Source organism: Stomoxys calcitrans, chromosome 1 (assembly GCF_963082655.1).
Source record: "Stomoxys calcitrans chromosome 1, idStoCalc2.1, whole genome shotgun sequence".
Taxonomy (NCBI): Eukaryota; Metazoa; Arthropoda; class Insecta; order Diptera; family Muscidae; genus Stomoxys; species Stomoxys calcitrans.
The window spans coordinates 24082390-24105929 of record NC_081552.1 but is presented as its reverse complement, the minus strand read 5'-3'; the positions used below and the strand labels follow the sequence as shown (position 1 = coordinate 24105929).

General features: G+C 37.0%; 1 protein-coding gene across 1 annotated transcript in view; it reads left to right on the top strand.

Annotated features, from left to right (window-relative positions):
- LOC106089962 (phosphatase Herzog) overlaps positions 1 to 23540 on the top strand; it is a 342933-nt gene that overhangs the window by 309408 nt on the left and 9985 nt on the right. Inside the window, exon 3 of the mRNA XM_059360243.1 lies at positions 18232 to 18467. Coding sequence (XP_059216226.1) covers positions 18232 to 18467 — 236 coding nt within the window. The remainder of the gene's footprint in view (positions 1 to 18231; positions 18468 to 23540) is intronic.

The window sequence follows — 23540 nt, the reverse complement described above, 5'->3', positions numbered from 1 at the left end:
GACGTTGGCGGCAAAGAGGATACCGCTAAACCAATCAATGATGATGGTATAGAATGTTTACCTCCTAGTCAGAATTTGGTCCAAGTAGCAGTGACCTAACTAAAGAACAACAAGGCAGCAGGAGCCGACGGGTTACCCACTGAACTATTTAAGACCGGAGGCGACACGCTGATAAGGCGTATGCATCAGCTTATGTGCACAATCTGGCTAGAAGAACGTATACCCGGTGATTGGAATCTCGGCATACTATGTCCCGTACACAAGAAAGGAGACAAGACGGAATGTGCCAACTACAGAGGAATAAGTCTCCTTCCCATCGCATACAAGATACTCTCGAGTGTACTGTGTGAAGGATTAAAACCTTAAGTCAATGAGATTATTGGGCCCTATAAATGCGGCTTTAGTCCTGATAAATCCACCCTGGACCAGATATTCACACTGCCACAAATCCTGGAAAAGATCCGAGAAAAACAAATCAACACCTACCATCTCTTTGTTGACTACAAAGCCGTTTAAAGGTATTTCAAGCCATGTCTGAGTTCGGTACCCTGCGAAGTTAATAAGATTCTGCAGAATGACACTTGCTGATACGCGTTGCTCAGTAAGAATAGGAAAGAATCGCTCCGAACCATTCGATACCAAACGAGGTTTCAGACAAGGAGGCAGCCTATCGTGTGATCTCTTTAATATTCCGCTGGAGAAGATTATACGAGATGCAGATGTGAGTAGATATGGCACACTTATCACAAGAGAACACATGCTACTTGCCTATGCCGACGACATCGACATCATAGCTGGTCACCGGAAGTAGTAACTGCAGACTTTGAAAGAATCGAAAGAAAGTCAGTGAAAATGGGTCTGGCAGTCAATTGAGATAAGACGAAATGGATGGTTTCGACTCCCAAAAAACCTTGCAAAACCGAACAGATAAAGAAAATGGAGGAAGTTGGGAACCACAACTTTGAGATAGTTGGCAACTTTATCTACCTCGGCACCGCCATAACCGAAACGAATGACACCAGTTTTGAGATAAAGCGAAGAATAATACTGACAAACAGATGCTACTTTGGATTAAGTAAGCAGTTTAGAAACAAGGCCACTTCTCGACAGACGAAGATGACGCTGTTATATGGTACTGAGGCATAGGTACTTGTGAAAACAGATGAGGCAGTGTTCGGAGTATTTGAGAGAAACATTCTTCGTAAAATATTTGGACCAGTTTGCGTTAATGGAAAATTTTGGCGTCATATGAACCACAAGCTGTATGACGACGATAGCATAGTTAAACGCATGAAAATACAACGGCTGGGTAGGGTAGGTCATGTTGTCAGAATGGATGAAGAAGCTCCAGCAAAGAAGTCTTTTGAAGGCAAACACGGTGGTACACGCAAATCAGGAAGACCAAAAGCCCGATGGAAAGATAAAGTTGTGGGAGACACCCCGAAACTTGATGTCAGAGATTTTAGAATGAGCGCAGAAGTCTATCATAGCCTTCTCCTATCATAGACTTCTCCTTGAAACGGTCAATAACATGGTATAGCTCCCTTATGAACCGAACTCCTGATTTTATTCATTGAGCGCCTATAGGGCGCAATTCTTATTCGATTTGGCTGAAATTTTGCACAATGACTTCGAGTCTCCAACATCCAAACCAAGAATGATCCGAATCGGTCCATAACTTGATATACCTCCAATAGGTTAGGTTGAAAATAGGGTGCGTATATTAATCCGCCCCATGTCACTTCGGACATACACCTTAGCCCGTCTGAAAACTAAAAAAGTAACCACGAAAAAGAAAATTTTAAGTAAGGAATTCCGTGCTTCTTACAAAATCTTTAATTGTTTTCCATACCACGCCCCCAAGTTGGTTCACCACCTAAATACCGGTGTCTTTTAACCGCGAAAGCCGGACAATGAGATAGGAAATGCTCCAACGTCTCATCATCTACCTCATATGCTCCAATAGCATGGCAATTATTATCCATTATCCTTTGTTTGCCTATAACGGGATACCGGACAAAAAACTTGACATATGTGATGCATGGTAGAGGGTATATAAAATTCGGCGCGCCTGACATAGCACGCTTTTACATGTTTTTTCCATATTGTCTGTACAATGCATGGTCTGAAAATATGAAGGCCATTGTGGTCCCTACTGTACAGACAACCTTGAAAATAAAGTTGTTTAATATCGATATTAGCCTAAAAGTGGGCAATAATTAAAAAATTAATTAACTACAACTATTATACAATTAAAGCCACTTTAATTTAGGAAATATTTCGTAAAATGGGTAAGCATTCGCCTATAACTGTGAACGCCTCCCCTGGCGAGAGACATTTGTGAATCCTTTGTAAATTTGAACATTCCATTAAGGAACATGGATAAACATTTCATATATCTACAAGTAATGTACGATGTAAGTTTATGCTCAGTGATAAGGGAGCTAATTTAAATAGCCTAGTCTAAACGGCCTGCGGCAGAGCAGGATATAATCACAGCGGAAAATTGTTTTCTGATGTTCTCGCCAGGATTCGAACCCAGGCGTTCAACTTCATAGGCAAACATTCTAATCTCAGCGCTACGGTGGCCTTTCTTTATTGTTTTTGTTTTGTAATTGACTTAAGAAATTCTTTTATTTTATGTTGCCTACATTTAGGCTACTCTTGTTATTCAAGCGGCTATAAATATTTTCCGAAGTTGACCTAAAAATATATAGAAAAATTGCCTTTTTTTAGAATACTATTAATATTTATGGCAAGTTGTGGGCTTGGCATGATTGTACATTTTGTGAATCCTTTTGAAACAGACAATTTTTTATTTCATTATATTACCTTTTTTTGTCCACTTTTGGGTTGCCCTCATTATTTAAATAACATAACAATTATTTGGTGAAGTCAAACGAAGCAAAACGATTATATTTGTTGTTGCCAATTTTTAAGATACTTATTAAATAAAAGCTATATACTAGACATGAATATCCCATTATCAAACGCTTAGGCAAAATATTTTTTCATTCCACCTACAATTTTTTTTTATATCATGTTGCCTACCTTTAGGTCATTCAATAGTTACAGTTATTTAAATTATTTCAAACTATTATTTTGTTTTTTTTTTTTTCAATTTTAATTATAAATGTGATTTTTGCCTATTTTTAAGTTACTCCCCATATTTTATTATAAGTAACGTACATTGTAGACATGAAACATTTTATCACAAAAACAAATGTTTGTCCTTGAGGTAACTGTGCTTTTATTGCTGCTCTGCTTGAATGTGTCCTCTTTCTGTTGTTCTATTAATTATTAAGAGTTCTTTACTGTTGAGCCATGGATGGCATCGTAGATATTGTGTCCTCAAAAGCTTTAGTCAACCGAGTTTTTTTTTCTCCTCTTTGCTATTTTTATTCAAAGCGTATACCCAGCATGTTTGAATTAAGGGATTCACACAAATTTAGCATGTACAAGTGTACACCAAAAATAGATTCTTGGAAAATATATTTTCGCTGTATTTGTATTACATATTTAGTGGTGTAGCGCCAGCATCTTAATTTCATTGTTTGAGAAATTTCTGGAAAATTTCCATAGCCAGTTGATTTTTTGTATTAATTATTACTCTGGTATTAAATTCAATTTTGTAAAGGTTAATTTAGTCTATATAGGGAGTAAATAATTGATTTTCCATAGTATTTGTGTATCTTTGTCTATAGTATGGTTAATGAACAAACTTTGTAAATTTGATTTTTTCTAAAGTATACTTTTGAGAATTTTAATATATTTGAAGTGAATGTTTGGTATACTTTAAGGCGTTTGATCCCAATTATTCTCAAACCATTATGGGTGTCATCGTTATGCACTGAACATCAAACAACATGTTCAGCAGTGTTTATCTCCTCACTAATGGTGGCAACATTTGCTAGGTAATGAGACATCACTTGGTAAAGAAGTTTTATAAAGCTGAATATCGCACATATGAAGCCAGCATTAGTAAAAACTGTTAAATTTTTTCAGATCTTCTCACCAGGGTTCGAACCCTGGCGTACATTGTCATATGCGTAAATGCTTTCATTTGCGCCATAATGGCCTCCCTCATTTTCATCGAAATTTTGCAGGAACACTACCAACAATTTTAAAATTTAATGTTTAAATAATTGGATTTTATTTATAGCATACATTTAGGCACTACAATGGCATAGAAATCAATGTGTGGTATTCTTTTAGGTAATTTAATTTTAATAATCCTATGCCATGCTCGTGTTTGAACCGTTGAGTGGAGCGAAAGTTTTGTTATTTCGCTCCGCAAGCCATCAGGCGGTTGATGATCTGCGTCTATTTCTAGTGAAGCGGCAGATCTAGAGACCGGGAGTAGGCTCAGAATGGACTCCAAAGACGCAACAGCTGCGGTGGTGGTATCAAGTCGTAGCCTGATAGCCTTGACTGGTGGAGCGGCTGCTCCAGGCTCCACTAGCCGACAGACGACTGGTCAACAGGGGCTTTTGACGAAGACACCTGGTTCGAGTCTTAAGGACAAAGCCGAAGCTATTCTTTCTTCGCATGCCTATAATTTGCCTAGGCCGTCTGCCTTCCCGGCAAACCAACACACACTTTAAGAGGTTGGAATAAAAGAAGAGGTATCGCTGTCAGGTTTATTGAGAGGCTTGGTGAGAATGATACTAGACTCTCACTAATTAGGAAGAGAAACTCCCTAGACTCCATAGACTACACGTCTAGAACTGCGGTGCAATTTCCAAATCGGCTGTGGTCACCTGGAGGGCATCCCATTCCTATTAGAACTAGAACGAACAATAGTAAGATGCGTCCAAGAATCTTTGCTAATGTCGCTAGGGACAGTTTGGTGATGGCAGTTGTCGACAAGTGAGAAGAACAGGACTGCGTACCTAGGAATAATTAGAATGGGATAGTCAATGGACTGTCATCAGTATCGATCATCCGATGTTCTTGCGGAATTTCCTGGGGGGCTGATACAGACTAATTGCCTTCGGGGATCAATGCTGAATTGAAATGTATCGTTGCGCCCGAAAAAAAATTTGGTGAGATCTGGTTAAGAGCAGCACTAGATTTAGTCAAGAAGGAAGATATTTTTTTTTCGACCAATGGCGCATGCTTGTATACCAAGGATTCCCCCAGAACCTGAATCCATACTTAGAATGTAATCCCAATCTATCAACCACCGACTGGAAGATTGGTAGATTGGATGAGGCTGATGGTGACCGGAGACATGCATTATTAGTACTAAACTCCGCCTGTCTCGCAGACCTCAAGAAGTCTGAAGAGGTTGTATACTACGGATTCAACAAGTTGAAACTTTAGATTTATAGAAGCAGTGGGTTTGGGGAATAAGGATACGATTCAGCAGTTGTTACAGAACACTTGCCTGAGGAACTATCGACCACATCGCTATAGTTCGGCGGATTGCAGGAGACCGAAAATTCCCCTGCCACAATCGAGACAGGAGGGGATGGCATCGAAACGGTTGTTTCGAGCCCAGTCAACCTTGAGCCCAGTTGGGAAATTCTCCAACGGATGTATTCGTCGGAGGCTATTAGGGAAATTGTGTCTGAGCCGAAAATCCTTTGGGCGATAAAAAGTTTCGACTCCTTCAAGTCGTCAGGCCCTGATAATGTTGAATTACAAGCTGTGTCTAATAGAATGGTTGCCTGGCTTAGGGAGATATACTCTGCTTGTATCAGAATGCTATAAATACCTGTGGGATGGAGGTACACGAAGGTCATTTTCATTCCGAAAGCTGGAAAACCCTACCACAAGAAAGCGAAAGATTTTCGTCCTATTAGTCTGTCATTCTTTATCCTGAAGACTCTTGCGAAGTAGAGGATTCTCTCGCTGTCAAAGAATATACAATGGCCCGTCCTGTCTGTCTGATAGTGGTCGAACGCGTAGAGCTGACCGCTTGAAATTTCGCACAGATATTTAATGCTGTTGTAGGTCGTTGGGGATTGCACTTCCTGAGCCCCTGGAAGCCGCAATTTTGCATGAAATGTTCTGTCATGGCTTCCAACAACTGTGCTAAGTATGGTCCAAATCGGTCAAGAACCTGATATAGCTCCCATATAAATGGATCTCCCGATTCGATTTTTTTTATCCGATTTGGCTGAAATTAATTAAACAACTGTGCCAAGTACGGTCCAAATCGGTCTATAACCTGATATTGCTCCCATATAAACCGATTTGACTTATTGAGCCCCTGAAAGCCTAAATTTTCATACGATTTGGCTTAAATTTTGCACATAGTGTCCCGCTTTGACTTCCAACAACTGTGCCAAAGTACGGTTCAAATCGGTCTGTAACCTGATATTTCCGATTTGATTTCTTGAGACCCTGGAAGCCGCAATTTTTGATTTGGCTGAAATTTTGCATGCGGTGTTCTGTTGTGACTTCCAACAACTGTGCCAAGTACGGTCCAAATCGGTCTATAAGCTGATATAGCTCCCATATAAATCGATCTCCAGATTTGAATTCTTGAGCCCCTGGAAGCTTCAATTTGCATCCGAAATTGAGCATGTTGTGTTTGTTATCACTTTCAACAACTGTGCCAAGTACGGTCCAAATCGGTCTTTAACCTTATATTGCTCCCATATAAACCGATCTCCCGATTTGACTTCTGAAGCCCTTACAAGCCGCGATTTTTTTCCGATTTGGCTGAAATTTTGCATGTAGTGTTCTGTTATGACTCTGAACAACAGTGCCAAGTACGGTGTAAATTGGTCTATAACCAGATATAGCTCCCATAATTTAGCAGAATCCATGGTGGTGGGTTCCCAAGATTCGGCCCGGCTGAAATTAGCACGCTTTTACTCGAAGTATGCGTCTAAGACCCCATAAAGTATATATATATATATTCTTGATCGTCTTGACATTCAAAGTCGATATAGCCCTGTCCGTTCGTCTGTCGAAAGCACGCTAACTTTCGAAGGAATAATGCTAGGCACTTGAAATGTTGCAGGAATACTTCCTATTAGTGTACATCGATTGGGATTGCAAATGGGCCATGTAAGTCCATGTTTTTTGTTATAATTTGCAACAACTGTATAATTCTTGAGCCTCCACAGGGTGCAATTATTATCTGATTTGGCTGAAATTTCGCACAATGATTTCCAATTTGGTCTGCAACAGCCAGTCTAAGTATGGCCCCAATCCGTTCATAACTTGGTATAGCTCCAGTAGCATAGCAATTCTTATCCATAATCCTTTGTTGGCCTATAAAGAGATGTCGGGCAAAGAACTTGGCTAATGCGATCCATGGTGGAGGGTATATAAGATTCGGGGTGGTCGAACTAAGCATGCTTTTACTTGTTTCTTTTTATTTTTTTTTTTTATATCATGATCCTTAGCATTTGAATTTTACCTACACTTTTTGACTTAGACCAATATTTTTGTTCCTTATTAAAAATGAAATTCAAACTTACCACAAAAAGAGACAAAAGCGCGTGTAATGTTCTTAAAAATTTTTTATTTTATTTTCTTTAACTTTTAATTTTTCCTCACAACATTTGTTTGGCAGGGATAAATCCTGTAGTTTTCAGTTTTTCAATTAATTGAAGTTGTTTACCTTTAGGCTTATTTCTATATTTTCTCATTGTCTTTTTGTCATTACATCTTTAGCATCTTGCTGGTTTGTCTTGTTTTGTTAACATTTTTTTGTGTAGCATATCCTTGGGCATTAATTTTTAATTGAATATTTTCAACGAACTTTATTGTTAGATGTAATATTCACACAATCCTTGGAAAGGATAATGAGCTTATGGTGTTGTGGTATGCTTAAAACATTTTTTTTGGATTTGTTTTTTTTTAGGGGAAACTTGTTTTCTAAAAGATGTTCTGGCCAGAAATGGTTGCCGGGGTGTCTTTACATCAAGTAAAGAAAATAATGCGGTGTTTGGCGAAATATTTTCGTTTTTGTTATTTTAGGGATTAATCATTTATTATATTTCATGTCCAACAAATTCTTGCAAACATTCACACAAACATCTCATTAAGGAACAGCTGAAAAACTTCTCTTAAAGTCAACTTCAGGGAAATACGTTTGCTGCCTACCGCATACTAAATACATTCGAAAGAGACACATATATGAAATAATTTGTTAATTTAAAAAAAAAATTGTTTTTTTAAATTTTCTTTGAGAAAAAAAATTTTGGCCAATTTTTTTCTAAACGAAAAATATATTGCAAAAAGGCTGTAACAAATTTTCAAAGTTTCAATACTAACATATATTTGTATTTTTTGTGTGTTTCTGTCTGCTTGTTATGAGTTCATAACATGGTTGTGGAAATTAATTGGCTAATTACGCGTTTGTTTTTATGTGCCGCAATTATCACCTTATTTTCCGTTGGTTTGGATTGATTTTTTTTTCGATGTCGATTTGGACAAGAAAGGCTCCAAAACCAACACCCACCTCTGGCCTTGACTCCAAAATGGATAAAATTTAAAGTGAATGTGAGGTTTAACAAACAATGGCCATAGGAATTACATTGGTAAATATTTTATTTTTTTTTTATATCGAAACTGGTCCGATATTTGCCAAATTGAAGAAGAATGTCGAAGGCGCTAACACAACCCACTGTCCCAAATTTCGGCGATATCGGACAATAAGTGCGCCTTTTATAGGCCCAAGACCTTAAATCGAGAGATGAATCTATATGGCAGCTATATCCAAATCTAGTCTGATGGGGGCCAAATTGCAGAAAGATGTCGAGGGACTCAACGCAACTCACTGTCCCAAATTTCGGCGACATCGGACAATAAAGGCACCTTTTATGGGCCCAAGACCTTAATCGAGAGATCAGTCTATATGACAGCTAAATCCAAATCTGAACCGATCGGGTTCAAATTGAAGAGGGACATTGACTGGCCTAACACAAAGCTCTGCCCCAAAATTTCAGCAAAATCGGAGAATAAATGTGGCTTTTATGGGCCTAAAACCTTAAATCAAGAGATCGGTCTATATGGCAGCTATATCCAAATCTGTACCGATCTGGGCCAAAATGAAGACGGATGTCGAAGGGCCTAACACAACTCACTGTCCCAAATTTCAGCAAAATCGGATAATAAATGTGGATTTTTACGGTCTATCAAGATATAGACCGATATAACCCATCTTCGAACTTAACCTGTTTATGGGCAAAAAAAAAAAAATGTTCAAAGTTTCAGCTCAATATCTCTCTTTTTAAAGACTGTAGTGTAATTTTAACAGACAGACGGGCGGACTTGGCTAGATCGTCTTAGATTTTTACGACGATCAAGAATATGTCTACTTTATAGGGTCGGAAAGGCATATTTCGAATGAATTTCATACCAACCTGGTGAGTATAAAAAGGGGATTTTACCAACCTGTTGTACCTTTGCACTTTGGAGTAAAATCGTTGCGTTGATGCAATGCTCTCACATTTCCCTTTCATTTATTTCCTTTGCTTCCCTTTCTTTACGTCCCTGGGGCCAATAATTAGCAATTTTCCAAAATGTGAATGCGTTACCATAAATTCCCGTTTTGTGTGTATTAAACGCATGGGAGCTTGTAATAAATTTCACTAACATGGTAGTGAAATTAGTTTCTAATTGAAATATATACTTGTGCATTGACATTTTTATGAAGCGGCGAGATAATTAGGTGAAGATATGCCATTAAGAATGAATGAATTAGTCAGTGGGTAATTAGGGTATTTAACATTTTGGTACAAAAAAAAAAAGAAAACTTAAGATAGATATAATTTCTTATTAAACTATGATTATCGTTTTCGATTTTTTTCAACGATTTTTCTTTTTAATTTCTCAAAAATATCAACCCAATACCGTATATTCAATATTTTTTTTTTGTAGCCTACGCACTAGGCTACAAAAAAAAATAATTAAATAAAATAATACAAGTATTGTTTGAGAAAGACCTCCATATCCCGGAAACAAAACGTTACAGGTGTGCACGTGAATCATGAGTAGTTGTGTCACGCGTGAGTCACGTGATTCGTAAATGAGATCCAAATTTGATCCCGTGATCGTGCATGAGCATGACTGAATTAATATTCTTCGGGCGTGAGCGTGAATCACGACTCAAAACGCTACTCACGAACCACAACATTTTACGACTCATAAGAAAATCAGGACTTAGATTTGGTTTTTATATTCTGCTTTCGGAAAATTCGCTAACATTTCTAATTATTTCGCGATCGGAATTTTACAGTAATATAATGTTTTTGTTTCCATACCAAAACACTTTTTGACCTGCACTATATTTAATTTATTTTTTCGGAAATATATCAAAAATCGATAAAACAAACTAAAATGAATCCGGCAATGGTAGCCATATTGGTTTCAAGGGTTGCACCTATAATTTTTTTGCCATTTTCCTCATTATAAGCAGGGTACTCCTTTATCGTCTATTTATCTCCTACGTTTCGCAGACGTTTGCAAACAAAATTATTACTCGCTTCATGGAAAAATGTTTTTTCAACCGTGATTCGCAAGTTTTTCGTGAGTCGTGCATGAGTAAAATTTTTGTCTCGTGAGTGTTTGTGAGTCGTGAGTCGATAAGAAAAATCGTGCGTGAGCATGCAAGAATAATTTCTTTTTTTTTTTTGCCTCGTAAGAGTGAGTGGAAAATCACTCACGTACACATCTCTACTAACCATCACACAATTATTTGGTAAATAAAACACATGAATGCAGACTTCAAGAAAGGATTGCTATGGGCTTAAAGTACATTTATGAACTTAAAAGTATTTTTAGTGCATCCTGCAATGTCAGTCCTTCTGTTTTCAATTTCAAATGGTACTTCCTAAAGGCAATTTAATTTTTTGTTTACATCCTTTTAGAAGGCTTCACATAGATATTAAATGAATTTTATTTACTTAAAACAAAAATTTAATTAAATTAAGGTATGCCAATATGAATGAAAGAATGGTGACTGAAAATTAAAGAGTGGTTAGTTAGGATACCAGACGAAATTGTAAAAAAAAATTAAATTAATTAACTGATACAAGTACATAATATTTATTTTTAATAAAAATCGAGCTCAAGGGTCTTGATACAATAGATTAAAAATATATCCAAACATTTTTCTTTTAAAATGTGTAAAAATAATCATCCAACATGGTAATATTCAATATTTGACTTTGTTGCACACTAGTGCGTATAATTAATACCAATACATGTATTGCTTGAGCAAATCTTGCATGTCTCGAAAACTAACCATAACTCAAATAACTAGCAAATAGAACTGAATAACGGAGACTTCAAAGAAGGATTGTTATGAGGTTCGTCCGATTTACGATCTTTTCAGCATTTAAGGTATGTCCCGTAATGTCCGTCCTTCTGTCGACAATTTCAAATGGTATAATTCATGCATTTTCTTTTGCATTGACTACTATACTTACAATGGGTTACCATAGATTATGAGTAGATTTTGATTATTTAAAACAATTTTTTTTGTTCAAAAGAAGATATGTACTGGTGGATAGAATTGAATAAGTGGATGATTTGGGTATCAGAAAATATTGCAGAAAGAAAAATTATTCAAAAATATAAATAAAACGAAATAAAAAAATATATATGTATACGATATTCTTTTGTTTTTAATGAAAATCGACCTCATGGTTTCCGAATGTTTACAGAAAAAAGAATCTTCACTTACCTTTAAAATGTCTCTAAAGTAGTAATCATCCAGTGCCGTAATATTCAAGTTTTATTTTCCGTACCCTAGTGCGTATAATTAATGTTAGTATATGTTCTGCTTGAGGAAATAATTGATGTTTCGAAAACCAAACCAAACATGTTTATCTTGTAAATAACACTGAATAATGGAGACATCGAGGAAGGATTTTTTTTTGAGGTTCGAGGTATATTTACAATCTTTATTGCTTTAGAGTACATCTTGCAATGTCCATCCTTCTGTTTTTAATTTCTTGACATTTTTAAAGTTTTTGCATCAAACACTAGACTGCAATTTGATTCACATAGATTTTGCGTTAACGACGAATGGGTAGAAAAATGCCCAAGAATAGAGCTGTCTTAGAGAAGTTCTAGCTCGAGCCAGGAAAGAGATATCCTTATGAAATTTGGATTGGCGTAAAGTAGACAAATCGATCGAAAGTCGGCAATTTTTTATACAGAAAAAAAAATCAAAAAAATTTTTTTCTTAAAATTCTTAACAGTGAGATTTCTGAAAACCCTTTTTTGATAGTTTCTATTTAAAAATATATATATATATATATATATATATATATATAAATGTATAGTGCTAAGCCTACTACTTTTGACAGCAGGTGTGATTTTTTGGTTAAAATCCACTTTTCTTCGCTAAGCAGCCCAAAAATATTAGAGAAATCTTTTTTTTTTGTAAACACATAGTGTAAAAACATAGTTATAAAATGATTAAAAAAAAATATTTTTTAGCTTGTTTGAAAAATTTTAAAAATTTAACTTTTAAATTTTTTATAAAATTTTCCAAAAAAAATTTTTAATATTTTTTTCTAAAATAAATATTGATTAAAAAGTTACAAGTCCATATAAATGCTTTAAATAATCTTTATATGAAATTTCATAAGACAGCTTAAACATTCAATGAATAGCAATGTCTAAACGAGGCTTGTAGGACTGTAAATATTATATTTAAAAAATATATATAACCTCGAAAATATTTAAAACTAGCCGAACCGGGCCCACTCCGTTGCGCCTTCTTCAACTCTCTAATATCTTTTTTGGGTGGGGATACTTCGCCCTGAATTCGGATATCGAATTCGTGCCATTGTAGCCTATGACGCTGAACGCGTTCGAATCCTGGCGAGAACATTTGGACAAAGTGGTTTTATCCCCTTTTAATTGGCGACATTTGCGAAGTACAATGACATACATGGTCATTTAAAATTTAAAATTTTCCCCAAAGAGGTGTCGCACTGCGGGACGCCGTTCGGACTCGGCTATAAAAAAGGTCCTTCATCATTGGTTTTTAAAGATAAGGGTAATGAGAAGCGCTTTTTAGGGGAACGATTGCACCTCAGACATTTCGACACAAATATGTATATCGAATTCTTGCTGCACTTACAAATCCCTTAAATTTGAGCCCCATATTGCCATGACCGGTAAATATGAACCGTTTGGAAGGTGTCTTGAGGTTGCGATGGCCACCGGCACTTTGCTCTGAAAATGGATATCAAATTCGTTCTTTATTCCCAACGGAAATGAAACTCAGTTTAGGGGTGCTTTATGGCTTACCCTAAAACACTTGGCTCCAAAATTGGATATAAAATTAGTTTTCTACTCTCAAATAACTTTCAGTTGAGTCCCATATTGTCATAATGGGGCAAATAACCTATTTGAAGTATCTTTAGGAGGAAAAGCACCACCTAGACTTGGGCGCGAATTTTAATGTCATATTCGTAATTTACTCCCAAATACCTTCTTTGAGTTCCGTATAGCCATGGTCGTCTAATATGCCCATTTGGGGGCGGGCGACCTCCCATTACTTGGACCTAAAGTTTTATGCCATATTTGTAATATACTGCCTAATAATTGTTCTCTAATACTTTTCATTTGATACCCTTATTGTGCCCATCGAACCACTTTTGGATATGGTTGGCGTTTTTGGGGTGGAAAGGGAGGTCCGCCTCCACCCGATATCTTAAATTATATATCCTATGTTTCCTTCCAGACAATCGTACATAATCAGACAAGTATCATGTAGTCATAATGGGTCTAATGGCGTTTTTGAGGTGTGGAGTGACCCCTTATACTTCGATCTGATTTTATGTGCCAAATTCGAAAGCTTCTCCCGAATACCTTTCAATTGAGCCCCATATTGAAATGGAAGTCCAATATGTCTGTTTGGCGGAGTTTAGGGGTTGTGGCGGCCCGATGCGTACTTGGACTCAAGTTTTTATACCATATTCGTATTCTAGTCTCCAATACCTTTCATTTGATACCTATATTGTCCCGATCGGTCCACTTTTGATTTTGGGTCGTGTTTTTGGCATAAGGGGGAGGGTCCGTCCCCCTGCCAATACCGACAAAATATATAGCCTATATTTCCCTCTAGGCCAACCTACACAATATGCGAAAATTTGAGAAAATCGGTTCTGCCGTTTTTCACTTTATACGGAACAAACAAAACGAGTCCCATTTATCCGTGATTGGCTAATGTGCCCATTTTGGGCGTTTTTGTGGGGGTGGTGTGACCCCCTATACTTCGACATGAATTTGTATGCCAGATTCGTTATCTACTTCCGCATACATTTCATTTGATACTCATATTGTCCTTATCGGTCCACTTCCACTGGGTCCACTGGGTCCGCCCCCTTCCGTTATCAATAAATTATAAAGCCTATTCCTACAATACTTCCTGACCATATTCATAATCTACTCCCGAATACCATTCATTTAAGTCCTATATTGTCATGATGGTCAAATAAACCTATTTTAAGGGATTTTGGGGCTAGGTCGGCCCCCCTAAGTACTTGGACCCAACTTTTATTATGAAATTCGTACTCTACTCTTGAATACCTTTCATTTGAATCCCATAATGTCACGATTGTTCCACTTTTATTTTTGGGTAGTACTTTTGGGGTAAGGGGGAGGGTCCGCCCTCCTCCCGAAATCAAAAAGTTATATAGCCTATGTTTCCTTCCAGACTAACCTACACAATCTGTGAAAATTTCAAGGTAATCGGTTCAGCCGTTTTTGATTCTATACGGAACAAACAAACAAACAAGCACAAGTTGAATCTTATATATGTAGGATATATAAGATACAGCCTGCCACGCCCGTCTTATTGATTTAAAGCTTTTTTTTGCAACCGCTGGGCCACATATGCTACCTCTAAATAATAAAATTCGCTCAACTTTTAATACTCGTTAGTCCATGATTTATATCCAAACTGCAAACTTGCCCATAAACATTCCATTAAGGATCTGGGGCAAACTTTCTGCAAATCAATGATATTTATCGACGGTTAGTTAAAAATTCCTAAAGAATGGGGAAATAAGCGCTGTACGAATAAAACTAACTACTCGTGAGTATAGATAATTTGGCTTACAATTCAGGTGGAGTTAGTAATTTTCCTTAAACGATTATTTTTGATCATATCGTCGTTGGCAAAAACTTTTCCGAAATATATTACTGAATGAACTACTCAAAGAAATGGCGCTTTTTAGTTCAATATAACTAAAACGTTCATTCCCATACCCATTTCCTGAGTTCACTAATACATGCTCGAAATTAAGAACGATTTAATTAACAGATTTCGAATGGTGAGACATTCTCTCTATAAATAGAACATGACAAAGCTGAACAAAAGAAGCATGGTCCTCTTTGATGAAAAGAAGTAAATAAATGTTTTGATTTTGTGTTATTAGTAAATATTGAAATGGGAAATTAGTCGAAGACCTAAACAATACTGATGTGGATGGTTCAATACTCGGCTGGGACGAAAGGTAAAGTTTTATTTAATTTATAATTGCAATGTTTCATATTAAATTTGTATTCTTCACAATAGCTGAGCAATTGAAAGCATTGGTATGGGAGACAGACGGAAATAAATGGGTTGAGTAATTAAGAAGTGTCCAATTGGATGTTGCGGAGTGTTTCTAAAAGGGAATTTTTTCAATAATTTTATCTTTCATTTTCAATGAACTTTAATTCATATTTTACCAGTGGGAAGTTTAAAGTAAACTAATACTATGTATAAACCATTTCGTGCTATAAAGAAATTGTTGAACTCGCAACGAGCGCCATAGGAAGTTCAATATTTCCCAAATTTAGTTCATTTAACTAGTGTTGAGGTTCAACATTTTTTTAATGTATAGTTTTCTTCTTTAAACTCTTCTAAATTCCAATATTGAAAAATTAATTTTTGAACTCTAGTGCGTATAATTAATACTAATGTAAAGATTGCTTCAAAAAATCGGTCATATCTCAAAAACTAATTTTAGCCCAAACATTAAAACAACAGAAATGACTAGTTGCGGTTTGTGGGAATGTATTGGGTTGCCCAAAAAGTAATTGCGGATTTTTTAAAAGAAAGTAAATGCATTTTTAATAAATCTTTGAAAGAACTTTAATCAAATATACTTTTTTACACTTTTTTTCTAAAGCAAGCTAAAAGTAACAGCTGATAACTGACAGAAGAAAGAATGCAATTACAGAGTCACAAGCTGTGAAAAAATTTGTCAACGACGACTATATGAAAAATCCGCAATTACTTTTTGGGCAATACATTTTACATTTTAAGAATAAATATTAACTCGAAAATAATGTAAAGACAACCTGAGATGTCCGTCTTTCCGTGTTGAATTTAAAAAAGTAAAAAAAAAAATTAATTTTTTAGTGATAGTAAAACAATGCCGCCAAATATATTATGTTTAGGTAATAAAAATAAGCGTTAGCTGATTAGCGAAACATTGGAAATATCAAAAACTATTTTCAAAAACTGAAATTTTTCTTGGGATTGCATCCCATGAAAAATGGTTCCCATGGAAAATGATAAACAGGGGCAATCTGTTCACATATCAATGAGTGCTGTTCGACTCTAGTTTGAATTCAATGATAAGTGATATACTTTTTATAGCCACATCCGAACGGCGTGTTGCGACACCTCTTTGGGGAGAAATTTATAACATGGCATAGTACCTCACAAATGTCGCCAACATTAGGAGGGGATAAATATCGATGAAAATTTTATCTGATGTTCTAGCCGAAATTCGAACCAGGCATTCAGCTTCATAGGCGGACATGTTAACCTCAGTGCTACGGTGGCCTCCATGGAAAATGGTTCTCAATTACTTATCCAAAAGTTTTCTCTTTAGAACCATACCGAATGCCAACCCATTTGCCTAATATTCCAAATTAACTTTTTCAACTCTAGTGCGTATAACTCATAATTATGCATTGTTTGTCTCCGAAAATCAATCATAGTTCGAAAAGTAAACATAGTTCCAACATTTAGTGAGCAAATATGGCTAGTGAAGGCTTGTAGAAATGTAAATATAGACTTAAAGAATAAATATAAGCTCGGAAATAATTTAAATGCAACCAGGTATGTATATCTTTCGGTCTAGAATAAAAAAATTAAGATTTTTTAAGCAAAATTTTGTTACATATATTCCCCTTAAATAATAAACAAGAAAAACATGCAAAGTTCGTCCGGGTCGAATCTTGGGAATCCGCCACCATAGATTTTACATACCAAATTTCTACCAAATCAAACAAATATTGAAATTAAAAGTCGATCTAGACCATACTGTTAGAAGTCGTAATGAAACAGCCCAATCGGATAACAATTGCGATCGTAGGATCGATTTATATGGGACCTATATCAGATTATAGACCTATTCTGACCATACTTGACACGATTGTTGGAAGCCGAAACAGAACACTACATGCAAAATTTCAGGAAATCGATTTATATGGGAGCTATATCAGATTATTGACCGATTTGAACCGTACTTGACACGATTTTTGCAAGTCATAACAAATTATTCTATGCAAAATTTCACTCAAATCGGATAACAATTGCGGCTCTCAGGCGCTCAAGAAGTCAAATCACGAGATCGGTTTGTATGGGTGCATCAGCTGCTCAAGGCTGGGAGCTATGTGCAAATCTAAGCGGCTAGCTTTACGCTTTCGACTGCTTTCGTGATTTCCACAGACGGACGGACGGATATGGCTAGATCGACTTTGAATGTCAAAACGAATCAAGAATATATGTTCTTCATGGGGTCACAGATTAATATTTCGAGGTGTTACAAACCAAATGACTAAAAACGGTCATCATTTACGATACATTAGCCAACCTATATATTCAAAACTTAAATTTGTTTTTCCAAACCCATTAAATATTCACACTTTTTGTAAAATAGTTCCAAATTTCCTATCCAACAGATTTTCTTTTTAAGCTATCCAAAACGTCAACCCAATTGCCTAGTACTTAAAATAATTTTTTTGGACTCTGGTGCGTATAATTAATATTAATAAAAAGGTTTTATCAGAAAATTAGTCATATCTCCAAGACTTACTATAGCTTTAACATTTAGTAAACACAATCGGTTAATTGAGGCTTGCAGGATATTAAATACAGATTCCTGGAATAAATATAATCACTGCAACATTTTAAATACAAACTTTATTGTCCGTCTTTCCTTACCTTTTTTTAAGCATTTTTGTCCTACCAGTTTATTTATTTACTAAATTTCGTGTTTATTTTTCTTCTTATTTTTACAGATGATGTGGAACGCTTAAAGCCACAAAAACGCGGTTTCTTTCAATCGATTTTATGTTGTTGGCGACGTAATCGTACAAAAACGAATCAAAATGGTACACCTATTGATGGCTCCACAACACCGCCACCGTTACAGGACCAACAAAGGTACCTACTACCTCAGGTTAGGCACTCGGATATGCACAAAAAATGTATGGTTATCGATTTGGATGAGACATTAGTGCACAGTAGTTTTAAGGTAAGTACCTATGTCAAAACAAAAAAAAAAAACCTTAAACACCCACCTTCCAAAGGTTGCCAGTCAATCTTGTATTTTGCTTTAGCATTAGCAACAATGACAAATTACTGGCAACTTTTATTTCATTTTCATGCAACATTTATCATTCCTCCACGCCATCTCAGCGATTTATACTGCCTGCCTTTTTATGGCTTCTTGCGCCATAGGTGTTAATTCTGACGCTGATAGGGCTGGATACTGGGAGTCAGTTGCGAGGGGTTGTATTTTTGCCACACTCACCTTTGATAGTTGTAGTTGCGTATTTATGGGAAGTATTTTTAGCATAAACTGTACTGGGGTTGGGTTTTAGTGCTTGGAAGCCAAACTTTATGTCTTTATAACCAAAAAAAAAAATTTTGCCAACATTACAATGTGACCTTTTTAAATACCCAACCGAAAACATTGTTACTGCTTTGCTTTGTAAGGAAATTTTTTGGTGGTAATACCTTTTCTTTATTTTTATCATTCATGTTGAAGGCAGAGGGTGGTGGGGGGGGAGGTGGGCAGTACCCCCAACGCCCTTGCTTCACATACTGCGGTGTATGGACATTATTCCTTGAATGTCTAAATATAAACAAACATTCCACTTGGACAGTTTCACTACCACACTGACATTAGCGTCAGTGGAACTGTATATATGTTCGAGTATTCTTTGTCCTTGTCAAGGACTCGATACGATTTGTGTGTTAGTATTAATGGCTTTTCATTGAAAATATTTTTAGCTTTGTTCATAGCAATTAATTTTCCTTAGTGCAAAATGTTTGCTGGCAATGATTAAACACGTAACAGCAGATAGAATTCCAAGGAATCGAATGATTGAAAAAATGAAGAGAGGGGACACACGAAGAAAATGAAAAGTATATTTGAAAATATATTAAAAAAAGAATTTATTCAATTTATAAAAAAAAAAATACAAAATACCAAAAATAAAAAAAAAATTAAGAACAGCAAATAATCCTATGGGGGACATCATACCTGCGCCAAGACGAGGCTATATTTAAGGAAGAAATAGGAGTTTTCTATGGGTTTTGCCATTGTTAGAAGTCATGGAGATAACGAGTGATGGATCATGCATGGTCTCATGCTGGAGGCAGTACATAAGATTCGTAACAGTCAAACTTAGGAGGTTTTTAGAGGGTGATTTTTTAGCTTTTATATTTTTGGCTCACGGCTCACGCGCGTTTCGTGTTTTGTTTCACTGTCAAACATTTTCAGTTAGTTCTAAAATGTAACCATGAATCGTCTTACAAACGAACAACGCTTGCAAATTGTTGAATTTTATTATCAAAATACGTGTTGTGTTAAGATAGTTAATCACGCGCTTCTTCCATTTTATCCATTTTATGTAAAAAAGCAGGATTGTCTATTTTGTAGTGAAGATCCGCCAGAAGCATTACAAGAGCAACCAATATACCATAAAAAGTCACAGTTTGGTGCGTTTTATGGGCTGATGGCATCATTGGACCGTACTTCTTCTTCAAAGATTATGCGAATCGTAACGTAACTGTGAATGGTGAGAATGGTGAGCGCTACCGTGAGATGATATCCAACTTTTTCTTGCCCAAATTGCAAGAGTTTGACTTGCATGACATGTGATTTCAACAACACGGTGCCACATGCCACACAGCACGCGTCACAATTGGCTTACTGAGAGGCGAGTTCTGAGAACATTTTATTTCACGTTCGGAACCGGTCAATTGGCCGCCTTGATCGTGCGATTTAACGTCCTTAGACTATTTTTTGTGGGGCTATGTTAAAACTTATGTCTATACAGACAAGCCCGGTTCCATTGACGCATTGGTAGACAACATTGAAGCATTTATTCGTGAGATACCGGCCGAAATGTTGGAAAGAGTATGAGAGAGAGGATGGCCATTTGAGTCGCAGTCACGGTCAACATTTGCATGAAATAACCCTCAAACATTAAATTATATGGACCGTACTATCGATTCAAATAAAGATTTCATACGTTTTTCTGAGTTTTATGTGTTTTTTTTTTTTTTTAAATTTTCCTATAGCTCTTAAAAAATCACCCTTTTTATTGGTTTCATACTAACCTAGAGTTTAGGTGAATGTGTTAAAAAGTTTGTCTATATCCCTTAATATTTTCCCCTTCAATCTATGCCCCAACATACTTTCAATTCCACAATTGTAAAGCAAAATTTATGAGTCTTATTCTGCGGAAAAGTTAGACATTTACATTTTAATGCAGTTTTTCAATTCACTTCCTCTCTCCTTATACCCCTTTTTTGCCAACATCTTTGTGCTTGCAAAAAAACACAGTTTTTTTTCGCTTTGTTTGTTGTAAAGTGAATGCGCCTTTCAAGTGTTTAAGTTTCTGCCGGCAAGTCTGTTGCTTTCTTTTCAATACAAAACAAACTAAAAAAGTCGTTATCCTTACAAGCGACAGCCACAAATGAGTCATCATTGTGGCTATTTTTTGCACAGAAAAATAACAACAACATAAATAAATACAAAAAAAAAGAAGAGAGCCCCAAGATGTAGTGAAGATAATACGCCGCCCCAAAGCAAAAGGTTCAATAAAATTCTTGGTTTTATGATTCACAGTGCGAAAAATCCTCTAAGTTGGTGGTAGTCCTAGAAGAAGAAGAAAAGGACATTAAAAATGACATAAAACTCAAATTGGATATTACTTTTGTAGCGATATTATGCAATTTATGTGTTTTTTTTTTCTCTTAATTTCAAAAGATGTTAATTAAAAATAGACCATAGCAACATAGTTTAAGAAGTTGTGGTAGAGGTATTACTGTTTATTGCAGTACAATTAAAAGACAAACATTGTGGCATACTTTTAGGGGGCTTATTTTAACAGGAGTTTTATTGGGGCGTGAATTTTTTGCGCGTGCAAGACATTTCTTTTAGACTTGATCCTTGTGTATTACAGCTTTTTATAGTTTTCATAGAGTTCGTGGGAAAATGGTTGCAGGATAAAAGGACAATCTTTGTATTTTTATGACTTTTAAATAAGAATTTCTTACTTAATGGAAGTATCTGTTCACTCTATGGCTATTTAAAAATAGTTTTTATTATTTCTTTCTTCTCACAAAACAAGGCCGTTCATCCTAAATTCAGCGTAATCAGTTTATATCTAAGTTATATCCAAATGTGATCCGGTCTCAACCATACTCCGCACGGACGAAGGCCTAACACAGGGTCACAGTGTCAAATTTCTGCGAATGCTCGTATAAATAAGCGGTAAATACTAGTTCTATGGGCCTTTGACGGTATCGGTATATGGGATCTATATCGATATATTTTCCGATGTAGACTAAATTCGGTATCGTCATGAATGGTCCTAGGTTAGATTAGGTTGGAGGGCAAGCGACTAGCAAACCTCGGTTACTAGCCGCTTCACTCGGATAGCTTAGGTCCATGGTGTTCACCATAGAAGAAAGTAGAAAAGAAGAAGCTGGAAAACAATTTTATAAACATACACCCCAGAACGATACAAGATAGCAAAAAACTGTAGAAAAACTACACTAACGCGTAAGACAAAAGAAAAATCGTGCTATCAAGGGTATGGTTCAGTCAGCCAATTCAGGCCCCTACAGAATTCCAGAATCGCAAGAGGACTAAGAGCCTGTAGGGAATGCAGGCTCGGAAAGAGGTGTTCACCCATTATCCTGTGTCTTCTCCTTGCTGGGCAGTGACAAAAAGGTGCTCGACTGTCTGCAGATTGCAAATGCAAATAAAATTGCAGGAACAGGGGCTAACTTCTCACATATCAATGAGTGCAGTCCGATTCAAGTTTAAGCTCAATGATAAGGGGCCTACTTTTTATAGCCGAGTCCGAACGGCGTGCCGCAGTGCGACACCTCTTTGGAGAGAAGTTTTACATGGCATAGTACCTCACAAATGTTCCCAGCATTAGGAGGGAAAAACCACCGCTGAAAATTATTTCTGATGGTCTCGCCGGATTCGAACCCAGGCGTTCAGCGTCATAGGCGAACATGCTAACCTCTGCGCTACGGTGGCCTCCCTCGACCGCTCGACCGTCAGCAGGACTCCTGTTCGCAGTCCTAAGTCATGCTTTTCGGGGCCAGGATAAGCGACGTCCTGTTTCACGAAATACTCGGCCACAATACCTTTGACAACCTACATCACCAACCCACGGCGTACCAAGAAGCTCGCACAGTGGAGGTCTTACTGACTCCATGGCATCCGACGCCAGAGTCTTCAGCGCCGCCTGACTGTCCACGTAACAATAGGTGAGAATTGGCAGAACGACAGCCGTAAACATGCAATGCGCCGTCCCGGCCCAATCGCCATCTGGCTCCTATCGACTTGCGACAGGAGTAAAGCGCATTCATTCCCCCTTCGACGTTTCTTCTCCAAGTGCTTGGCCTTCGAAGTGAGCGGTAGTTCCATCCCATCCAGGACAGCGCCCACCTTCATGCTTCTGGTGAAAAGGACCAGTTCAGTCTTTCTGAGATTTATGCCAAGCCCGTTGGCCCTTGCCTATCCGGACAGCTTCCTTAATGCTACCTAAACGAGTTCCGTACTGGTAGAGAGGAAACGCCCACCATGATGACAACGTCGTCCGCGTAGACAATGACCTTCACCCTCACCCTCTCGAAAAACCTCAAAATCCCTTTGACCACCAAAAGCCACAATGGAGCAGGTAAAACTACTGCTTGCGGAGTTCCTCTCCGGCTTTTCAGCGTCGTATCAACCTAATTTACTAAAAGAGGGGGAATATCCATGTCTACCAGATAGGAGGTATCTCCACGTTATTAAAAACCTCTACTATGCCACAGAAGGCCGCCAAAGTAAAGTCGTCCATACCAAAATTCCCCTGGACGTAGACAACGGGCCTTATGGGTGCTATGTCACTATATTTTCGGAAAAACTGCACTTTGTAGGGCGCACCCCCGTTTTTTTTTCTGGGTTCTCGATGTTGACACCCAGACCTACTCTGTCCTCTAGCTTTGATCCATATGCGTAGCATAATTTCCCAGATGGCAATACCAGTCGATCTCTAGTGTTATCTCAGGTATCCGATCGGAAACCTCT